Consider the following 11,764-nt stretch of genomic DNA (forward strand, 5'->3'; position numbering starts at 1 on the left):
GTAAATGTCTTTATTTTAATTTGCGGAAATCCGAGAAAAGTGAAAGAATCAAAATCGAATATTTTAGATCATCCAATTTTTGTAAAATGATTTTAGTTGTTCCTTCTTTTTTCATATTGTATTTATTTCTTGTGTAATTTTACAAATATGAATTATTTATAGACAAGGAAAGTTCTGAAATATAGAATCTATTATTCATTTTGTGGGCTTTTCCATTAATAAAAATATTTATTAGGCACTGCTTCATGAATGATGAATGAATCAATTCATCATAAGGAAAGTAATCAGATATCCGGTACTGTGAATAACCACTTTATCATTCATACTTATCTAAGTAAACAAATGCGCGTGTTTTTCATAAATGATTTATTTTTAATTTTATGGTTTTCACAAGATAAATGTATTAAATAATTTGAAATTAATTGTTTTTTATCTACTGGCCTCAATAAATACTTTTGAAGAACGATTTTTATTTATAAATTGTGAAAAAATATCTCTTGAGATCCCTTGGGTCCAAACCTAGTTCTTTCAGATTGCCGGTCTGATTTCTCAAACTTTCGAATGTTTTATATTTTTGGGTGTTATGGTTTTAAACAAATTAAATTTAATAAATAGTTTTAAAATAATTTTTTTCTACGAATATTTTTTTCTACAAATATTTTTGAAGTTTCAATTTTATTTCTAAATTGTGAAAAATTGCTTTTTCTTTTAGATTTAGTTCAGAAATTAATCTTTTCTTTCCGTAGCTTAGTGGGTAAGAGCATCAGACCCGCAATTTGAAAGACCTGGGTTCGGATCCCAACGGAGCAATTTTTTCAGCAGTAGACAAAAGAATTAGAGTCAAATTATTTTATAAAAAAAGTATTTGTTGCAAATTTCTTTTTTAAAAATTTTTTCTGTGTAAAATAGATAAAATTAAAATTGATTATTAATTTATCTGCTCACATAATATCATATCTGGGAGTGTCAAGGTGATAGATCACATTTTTAGATGATTATCACATAGAATAGCACTTCATTGAATCAGCATTTAATCTGCCGAAATTCTTATTTTTTCGATCAAAAAATTAAAGATATATCTCTCAGTTATTCAAACGTCAAATCAAAAAATTTATTTTCAAATAATATTGAGAAAACTGCACAATTTCCGAATTTCCTGACTTCATACAGACTAATTCTTCATTTTTTCTTCAAATTCTAAATTTTCCTTTTAGATTAATAATTGTAATGTGAAAAAAATGTGGTTTAAAACTTTTTTTTAAACTCAAAAAGTAACTCTTAAATTAAAAATTAAAGAATTTCATTTTCATAATAGTTTTTAATTTTAACAAAAATATTTAAACTTTTAATCAATAATATTTTTACTGAACCAAATGCCCTAATTTCCAACAAAATTAATTGATTTTTAACTAAAAAGGATCCGTTTTCAAGTGAAATAGAAGAATGACATTTTGAGGTCATAAAAATTAATTTTCAAGCAAAAAAATAAGTTCTTAATAAGATAGGAAAGTTTTTAACGAAATCAATGAATTTTTATCTTAATTGATGAATATTCGCCCGAAAAATGAGCTTTTAGCCAAATAGTTGAATATTTAACCCAAAAGATAAATATTCCACCAGAAGGATAAATTTTTATCAAAGTACATACATTTTTAATAATGAAAAAATATTTTTATTTGAAACCAAGAACATTTAAATTCAATGAAAAAAGTTAATTTTTCACAAAGTAGTTAAATCTTCAACCGAAATAGATTAATTTAAAACCAAACAGTTGTGATTTTCAATAAAAAAAGATATAATTTTCAAAAAAATTAATTAATTTCCAACTGAAAAATACGAATTTTCAACAAAAATGCATTCATTTGTAACTAAAAAATATTAATTATCAACCAAAAATAAAATAGATAAATTTATAGTTAGACTTAACAATTCTTAATAAGAAAATTAAATTTAACCAAAAAGAAAAAAAGAGGTTTCAATTAAAATTATAAATCATAATGGAAAAAAGTCTTTCATTTTAAGATTAATTTTTAGAGAAAAAATATAATTTAAAAAAGGCGGAAAAAACAAGTAATAAACCAAAGAAACAAATACAAAAATATATGTAAATAAATAAATACATACACACACATATATATTATATATATAATATAATATAAATATGAAAATGAAAAAATATAATTAAGCAAAAATACAAAGAAAACAAATAATAATCCAAATAAATGAATTTTTACCGAAAATAGGACAGTAAAGTTTGCAGTAAAAAATTAATTTTTAAAAAATGAAAAAAATTTTCAGAAAAGCAGTTAAGTTTTCGATCATACAGATGAATTTTGAACTAAGAAAAAATTTCTATACAAAAAGATAAATTTTCATTAAATTGGAATGGTTAATTATTTATTATGAATAAATTAAGTTTCAACTGAATTGTTGTAATTTCAACCAAGCGGTTGTGATTTTTGATAAGAGATAATTCAAGTTCTACCAAATTAGATGAATTCCTAAAAAAAATTACCCATTCTGTGGCAAAAAAATAATTTTGATAGACTATGCATTTTTAGAGAATTCTATTTTTATTAAGGTTTTTCTAGAAAAATATATAGAATAAATTAGAAATATATTCATTTTATTCTATTTACAAAATTAACTGATAAGTCATTCATATTTCAATTGATCTGATTAAGCGTAATTCTCTGAAGTGTATTCACCGAATACTTTTATTGCTTCGAAAGTCTCTTCTCCTACGGGCTTAATTCGTCTTGCTGGAATAACAAAAGAGTTTCCTGGCAATTCAACAGTGTAAGATAAATCTGCACCTCCAACAGCCATTACCCAATCGTCACTTCCACCAGCTGCTGCGTCTGCAAAACAATAATTTAAATAATGGTAGACTGCAGGGAAATTTCGTACAGATTGGGACACTGTATAGACTGCAACACTATGTAGGTTGGGACACTTTATAGGTGGGGACATTGTAAAAAGTGGGACATTTAATTTTATCAATAACTGTTGATAAATAATTGAGTATTATTAAAACAATGTATATTCACGAAATACAACATTGATGAAAAAAAATTAGAATGTAGTAGTAAAATTTTTTAACAAATTTTTTTCAAGTTGTCAGAAAACATTGCAGTCCCTTTAAAAATGAACCTGTAGTAAAGAAACGAAATTATACAAAACTTTGTAGTTGAATAATTATTTAAGTATTCTTTAAACAATGTTCTTTTCTTATCGACAAAAAGTTTATTTTTAAAGGCGAACAATTATTGTAACTTTTACCAAAATAATTCTCATGGATTATAAGAAAATTATATAATTACATAACTACAATGCGCTTTTTTACAAATTTATTTTTTACTACAGTGTGATTTTGGAAATGCTTTCTTTCATAGAAATAATTTTAAAACAAGAAACTCAGTACATTTCAATTTAAAAATTGAAATTATGAACATTTTGAAAAATTAAAATTTAAATATCTTAAGACACAAAACTTTGTGAAAGGAAAATTTGTGTATAAGAAATCGAGGAAACATTTTTTTAAGTACAATGTTCATCGCCAATCTGTATTTCTACTACTGTGAAAAAAAATTGGCATCAACTTTTCGTTGATATAAGGAAAAGAAAAGTTTGAAAAAAATGTTTCAATAATTATTTAGCTACAAAGTTTTTTTTAAATTTTGTATTTTCACTAGAGAGCGGTTTTCAAGAGAAAAAATTTGACTTTGACAGATACAATTCCTCATCATACGAGAAAAATTCATTAAATAATACTATATCTCTTATATATAAAAAGCTGTGTTTAAGGGTTTCAATACAAAAATTTAATTTAATATACATCGCTAAAAATAATTTAAAAAGACTTCTTTGACTGTAGTGTTTTCTGAAAACTTTAAAAAAATTTGTTTATAAATTTTGTTACAAGATTTTCCTACTACACTTTAATTGTTTTTTCATTAGTTGTTCCTCGTTAAGAGATTTTTTTTAAGAATAATACTTTCAATTGTAAAAGAGCATCCCTGCAAGAAATTATGTACTTTTCACACATTTAAGAAAACTCCCTGATAAGGATCGCCATTATGTGCCAAAACGTTTGAAACAAGTCAATTGTTTTTGATTCGCTTGACTCTAAACTCTAAAGACAACAATGTACATTAACAATTTCTACAAAACTAAGTTTTGAGGATCACTAACATCACCAAGCGATTATCAAGTTATCATCATTTTAAATAATATTCTCTTTTAATAATTTTCGAAAATTGCGGTTTTTTTCTTAAATTTTCCACAGCTTTACCAACGAAAAAAGTAATATAAAATTAATTGATTAACTCAATGGCAAGGAAATGGGTAATTTGAAAGAGAAATGCATTATCTTTATGGGGGCATCACATCGAGGGCTTGAAGCAACTTAGTATCCAGTGAGGGGTAGTGTCGTTGCGCAGTGGAAGGGGAAGGTTAGACAGGTAGCCGTGGAGGAAGCGACGATGGCCCGTTTGGGACACTGTTATGATTAGGGAAATGTATAGGTCGAGACATTTCACAGGTTGGGACACCGTATAGGCTGGGACACTGTGTAAGTTGACACGCTGTATATTTGAGGATAATGTATAGGTTGGGACAATATATAGTTCGGAACTTTGTACAGGTTAACATACTGTATTGGTTAGGACACTTTATGGGTAGGAACACTGTATGGGTTGGGGCAGTGTATAGATTGAGACGCTGTATTTGTTAGGGCACTGTATGGGTTGGGACACTGTAAAAGTTGGGACACTGTATTGGTTGGGATTATGTAGAGGTCAGGACATTCTATTGGTTAGGACGCGGCATAAGGTGGGACACTGGGCAGGTTGAGACAAACTATAGATTGGGACAATGTATAGGTAGAAACTTTGTACATGTTAACACATTGTATAGGTTGGGATAGGTTGGGATGTCTAGATCGGTTAATTGTATAGGTTGGGACACTGTATCGTTTGGGACACTGTATTGGTTATGAAAATGTATAGGTCAGGACATTCTACAGGTTGGAACAAGGTATAAGCTGGGACACTGGGCAGCTTGAGACAATGTATAGATTGGGACAATGTATAGGTAGGGGCTTTGTACATGTTAAGACACTGTATAGGTTGGGACAATGTATAGGTCGGAGAATTGTATAGGTTAGGACACTGTACAGACGGGGGCATTGCATAGGTTGGGACACTGTATATTTCGGGACACTGTATTGGTTGGAAAAATGTCTAGGTTGGGACACGGTATAGGCTGGGACACTTGGTAAGTTGAGACGGGCAGTATCCATTTCATCGCGGTGTACCTGCTCGTCTTACCCTCTCCACTCGACTTCTCCTCACGTCCCTGACTGAGCGTGATTGCAATGCCGGGCTTTGCCAGCGGGGGGCCCCCATTGACCTAATAAGGCATAAAATGGCATACATAAAAATGTTATAATTTTGCAATCAGCAAATTAAAACTATTATATTTGGAATCTACGTTTTTTTGCGATTCCAACGATATGTAACTTGCAATTAAAATATTGAAATTAGACTAAGTTATGGCAGATATTAGTTTGTTTTGACCCTGACTCGATTCGACTGTTGACAATTTAATAGAATATACGGATTTTCACCCAACTACCTAGAAGAATATTATACTTGAAACCAAGAACTTGAATTTTTAATCCAGAGAGACGAATCCTTAACAAAACAGTACACGATATAAGTGATTTAGTATACACATAGACTTATAGACATACACAATAATTTTATAATATTAAAAATGATGGTCAATTCTTGCACAATCGAACAGAACTAGGGGTTGAAAAAAAAGGATTTTGAAAAATAAGGGCCACACTAGTGTACTAAACACAAGGGCAATTTATGAAAAGGAAATTAAACTTCACTTTCCAGGGAATAGAATTAAAATGAATATACTTATTATAGTAGATTATAACATGGAAAATATAAGTATTTGGTTTCAAGTATAATATTCTTCTAGGCAGTTGGGTGAAAATCCCTATATTCTATTAAATTGTCAACAGGCGAATTTTCCACCAAATAAACTGATGCATTTTCAACTATTATACGGAAAATTTCATAATGCTATCTAGTCAGGGTCAAAACAAACTAATATCTGCCATAACTTAGTCTAATTTCAATATTATAATTGCAAGTTAAATATCGTTGGAATCGCAAAAAAACACAGATTCCGAGTGTGATATTTTGAAATTGCTGATTGAAAAACTATAACATTTTTATGCATGGCATTTTATGCCTCATTAGGATAAAGTCACCCCCCCCCGCTGGCAAGGCCTGGCATAGCAATCTCGCTCAGTCAGGGACGTGAGGAGAAGTCGAATGGAGAGGGTAAGACGAGCAGGTACACCGTGATGAAATGGAAATCGCCCCTTGAGACGCTGTATATTTGGGGACAATGTATAGGTAGGTGCATTTTATAGTTTGGGACACTGTATGGGCTAGGACACTGTATATATTAGGACAATGTATAGGTCGGGAAATTGTACAGGCTGGGACACTGTATAGGTTTGGACACTGTATAGGTCTTGTATATTCTTGTTGCAGCTGCACCAAACAATGTGTTTACGAGAAGAAAAATCATCACTTTGACATTATTGAACCCCCATTAAGGTCATGTGACGAGTGGGTCACGTAAACAGATTCCTGACTTAGCGACACCTTTTCTGTTTACCAACTTATTTTCAAACGAAACGCCACATCGAGTTGTAAATTTGAAAAAGTAAATAAGTAGCACTGATTAATATGTGTCTAGTCCTAAATATTTAGAATTTGAAAAAAGTTTTTTTTATAAACAAATTTTCTTTTACTTTTTTCATAATTATAAAAATTTAGGACCAGGCACATGTTTATTAGTGCTTCTTATTTAGTTTCTCAAATTTTCAACTCGATGTAACGTTTCGTTTGAAAATAAGTTGGGAAACGGAAAACGTGTCGGTAAGTTAGGAATCTGGACACGTGATCCACTCGTCACATGGCCTTAACTGAATTTTTTAAACCGGAAATTAGAAGGTTAATAAGTTCATTATATTTTGAATTAAATAAATTGCTATGTCTGAATACTATGTTGCATATAGGGCAGAACATCCTCCCCCCCCAATAATATATAGTTTTAAAATAAAATCGTCATTCAATTAACTTCAAGTGACACTTAAATTTTTTTTGTAGATTGAAAGACAGTCAGAAAATCCACTTAAAAATCTGATGGCATTGTAACTATATATGTGTTTTTGGCAAAATATATTTAATTGCCCTTCGAAACGTTGTATTAGAAGCCCAAACATATGATAATGGAAAAAAGTTTTAGGCTAAAATAAAAACCCTATCCTGACATTTACTATATTTCCCTACAAAATACGAAAAGAAATTTTGGGTATATTTTCATTAGCAATAAAAAAATCGAGTACAATATTTAAAACTTACACAAAACATTGGTGGAACTTCCAATAGTATATCGGGTGCCTTGGACGGCTGCCAGGGCTTTTTCTGCCTTTACTGCTACTGATCTCTGTAAAATAAAAAATTTCATTCTGAATACGAAACACTAGAAATTCTTAAGATTTCGAATCGAAATTGACAACTAGAAAGATTTTTTACCGAAAAAAATTAATTTTTTACTTAAAAAGGCGAATTTTTTCAAAGCCGTTTGAATGTTTGAGAAAGAAATTCATTGTCTACAAATAAAGATAACATTTTAACGATGAAAAACAACTTTTTGTTAACAGACGAATTTCTTACATATTCAATTCAACAATTAAAATTTTGTTGGAAAAAAATAGTTGAATCCTTAACCAGAAAGATTAATTTCCAACTAACACTATTAATTTTTTGACCAAAAAGTTGATTTGCAATAAAATAATTCATTTTCACTAAAAAAGATGACATTTTGGCTATTAAAGATGAATTATCTAACAAAAGTATAATTTTCAAAAAGTTTAATTAAACGAAGAACAAAACTAATTTTTAAAAACATAGTTAAATCCTTAACCAAGAAGTTGAATTTTCAACAAAACATAGAATAATTAAATTTTCATATGAAAAAATTAATTTTTACGAAACGAAGAAAACAAATTTTGAACCAAAATTTGTAAACAAAGAGGTTAATTTTTAGAAAAATTAAAGAAGATAGTATAACAGAATTTAATTTTCACCAAGTACTTCAAATTTGCATAAGATTAATAACAAAATAGTTAAAGTTGAAACAAACACTTGAATTTAGAAAAAGGGATTAAATTTCAACCTAGATAACTAATTTTTTACTAAAAAGGACGAACACTTAACGGAATATATTGATTTGTAGCCAAATAATTAAATTTCAACTGAAAAAAACAATTTTAAATTAAAATGATAAATCTTTTTAAAAAATTTACAGCAAAAGAGTTTTACATTAACAAACAAAAAAATGAATTTCTAATACAGCAGTTGGCGTTTTAATTAATATTTAATTTCGTACCAAAACACATGACTTTTTGACAAAATAATGTCATCTTCAAAAAAATAATTAAATTTTCAACGATTTGAGAGAATGTTTTCTCAAAAAAAATCAATTCTGAAAAAAAAATTATACTAGAGTTTTCACCCATATTATTCAATTTTTGAATATTAAAGATTAATTTCAAATTTAGAACATCATTTAAAAAAATAGAATATTTTCATTTTTATTTTAAAACATTAATTTTTAACCACAAAAAAAATTGTATTTACACAAAAGATTATATTCTCAATCAAAGAAATAAATCTTCAACTAAGAAAATGAATCTTAAAAGGAAATTAAATTTCTACAAAAGAGTTTGACGTTAAAAAAATATGATTTTAGATCCAAGATTATTATTTTTCTAAAGAAGAGATAATTACTATTTGAACCAAAGGAAATAATTTTTTTAAATAGTCGCATCTTTAACAAAATACCTACATTTTCAACCAGATAGTAGAATTTTCAATGAAACCATATGAGTTTTGATCAAGAAATATAATAGGAGACTTTCCAGCCAAATAATTAAATTTGCAGTGAAAGAAATAATTCTAAAACTAAAATGATGAATACAGAAAATTAATTTTCACCGAAAATGTTCACATTCTATCCGAAACAGAATTTTTTAGAAAGAAGATTAATTATCGAAAAATGAAACAGCTTCAACGAATAAATAAATGTTTTGCCAATTGCATTTATTAAAAATAATTAAATTTCCAACCAAATAAAAGAATTTCCAATTGAGGAGGATACTTAAGAAGAAAAAATTTAAAGTAGACTTTTCAGCCAAATAATTACTTTTTTAGCCAAAGAGATGAATTTTCAATTAAAGCAATTGAAAGAAAAAAATTAATTTTCAACAAAAGTTTAAAATTATGCCAAAAAATTATTTTTTATCTAAGAAGATTAATTTCCTAAAATTTCAACAGTTTGATTTTTAAACAAAGAGATTAATTTTCGAACAAAAAATGTTAACGAAGAAGTTTGACTTTTATTCAATATTTCGATTTTTTTCAAAAAGAGATTAGTTTTAACAGAACAGTTACATGTTCAAGGAAGTAATTAAATTTTCAACAAAATAATAGAATTTTCGAAAAAAAGAGTTGTGAACAGAAAACATAATAGCAGACTCTTCTACCAAAAATTTTTAATTTTTGTTATTGCCTTGTTCGAATTTAAGTGATAAAACGAGAAAAAAGACAAGTTTTTTGAAAAAAGAGAATAAGAGGAAAATAGTGTGAAGTCTGAAATATGAAAGTGATTTTTGAACTTACTGAGTTACTAAATAATTTAATGTTAATTCTTTTTTGTCTTCTGATCTAAAATCTATATTTTTTAACATTGCTTTTATTTCTAAGTTCTGAAAAATGACTCCTTAGCTGGGATAACTCCTAAAATTTAAATCCAGACATGATTCCTCATACTTGCTAGATTACTTTTTCGAGCATAAAAATATTTTTTTTTTTGGTAGGATTTTTTATCAGATAAACTTTCGATTAAAACCTAGTTACTACACACAAACATTGATAAAAGTTAGAAAAGAATACTTACTAGAACTGGCTCGTTCTCTGGTAAATCAGAAGTGTATCCCCATGGATGCAACAAGTACTAAAATAAAAATGTAAATGATAGAAAAATTTATCATTTTTCTTAATTTTACAAATGTTCATTTTTTAATATAAATATTACCTGTCCATATGAATGGAAAGTCAAATAAGTCTTGATGGTACCATTTTTGGAGAGAACAAAATCGCGCACATTTTGTGCTTCTACTTCTGAAAATGCCTCACTTCCAGCATAAATTTCATCACAGGGATAGTCCGAAGCTCCTACTTCTACAAATAATAAATTTAAAAAAAAATAGACTCCTTAGCCTAATAAATTATTTATAAAATTATGTAATTAAATATCTACTCACCCATCCATTTGAATCCAAAGTTTCTGTTAGCATCGACTCCTGGACAATAAGATAATTCACTAGGGGATCTCGTTTTTCTCCAGAGACGATACTTGATTCGAAAATAATTTATTTATAAATAAATTTCAAAATTAAGTACAGATAAATAAAAATAAAAATTTTATTTATTTAATAGACTCACTTCGGTATGAGAATATTCATAACCATCAGGATTAATTTGTGGAAGAATGTACCAGTCTATTTTTTCATAAAGACTTTTTTCATTCACAAGTTTCGAAATTGCATAAAGTGCTGTGGTGGGAGCAATCCATTCACGGGCGTGAATTCCAGCATCGATAAGCACGGCGGGTTTATCGTTGCTTCCACCGCTTGAAATTTTTACACCTAACATTTCACGACCCTCATAAGATTTTCCAATACTGAAGACGGTAACATTCTCGTTTGTTTTAGAAAGGTCTACTAAATAATTGTTTATCTGAAAACGTATATTATAAATAATAATTAAATAATAAGCAATACTAAATCAAATCCATTTTTCATCAGATGAGTTCTACAATTAAGGAATCCTCATAAAATTTGGCGAAACATGTTGTAAATCGAACGTTTGCTCAGGCACTTGCGCTCGGCTACACAATCGAGAGGTTGCGGGTTCGATTCTCGCGTTCTCCACTTTTTTATTTATAAAAGTTTCTATACATTTATTTTTCTTTAACAAATTTCTAAAATTAGACGAATAATATTTTTTTGTGGTGCCATTTTCAAAGGAAAAACTTAAAATTGTTTACTTTATCATGTTTTAAAAAAACTTATTTTCTGTAAACGTTGTTTTCATCATGTATAGTAACAAAATTTCAAATTAGAAGTGTGATCAAGGTTTTCTAAATAAAAAAAATGATAATTGGAAAATAAAAATTATCATCCATATTAAGACGTTATTCATATTTCATACATTCTGAATTAAAAATATCTTGTGCAAAAAATCCAGTATCCCAATAGACGCTCTAAAAATACTTTTTTCATGTGAACAGTCACTGTTTATCTGAAAAAATTAACTTGTTTTCAAAATACATGATAAAGTTCAAAAATTCAGGTTTTCCCTTGTAAAACACACTATAGAAATTATTATTATCATTATTTAAAAAAATTACTGAAGAAATTCTTTTTTTAAACATTTTGAAAAATAAAAAAAATGTATGTAGTGAGAAGCGAACACGCAACCTTTCGACAATGAAACCTAGGCGCTACTGTCTAAGCTACCGATCCAATAAAAGTTTGTTTCAAAGTCCGTCGGAAAACTTTAAAAAGTTTAAAATGAACAAAGTGGCGAAGACTTGAAAAAAT

The 11,764-nt window shown here is 28.1% G+C and overlaps 1 protein-coding gene across 1 annotated transcript in view; it reads right to left on the reverse strand.

Moving 5' to 3' along the window:
• Window positions 1-2,613: 2,613 nt before the first annotated feature.
• Window positions 2,614-11,764, reverse strand: part of LOC117179611 (carboxypeptidase B-like) — a 15,378-nt gene continuing 6,227 nt past the window's right edge. Inside the window, exons 3-8 of the mRNA XM_033371600.1 lie at window positions 10,605-10,898; window positions 10,424-10,514; window positions 10,195-10,340; window positions 10,057-10,113; window positions 7,458-7,542; window positions 2,614-2,861 (exon numbers count right to left, since the gene is read on the reverse strand). Of these exons, the coding sequence (XP_033227491.1) occupies window positions 2,680-2,861; window positions 7,458-7,542; window positions 10,057-10,113; window positions 10,195-10,340; window positions 10,424-10,514; window positions 10,605-10,898 (855 nt within the window). The 3' untranslated portion in view covers window positions 2,614-2,679. The remainder of the gene's footprint in view (window positions 2,862-7,457; window positions 7,543-10,056; window positions 10,114-10,194; window positions 10,341-10,423; window positions 10,515-10,604; window positions 10,899-11,764) is intronic.

This window comes from Belonocnema kinseyi, chromosome 9, assembly GCF_010883055.1.
Source record: "Belonocnema kinseyi isolate 2016_QV_RU_SX_M_011 chromosome 9, B_treatae_v1, whole genome shotgun sequence".
Lineage (NCBI taxonomy): Eukaryota > Metazoa > Arthropoda > Insecta > Hymenoptera > Cynipidae > Belonocnema > Belonocnema kinseyi.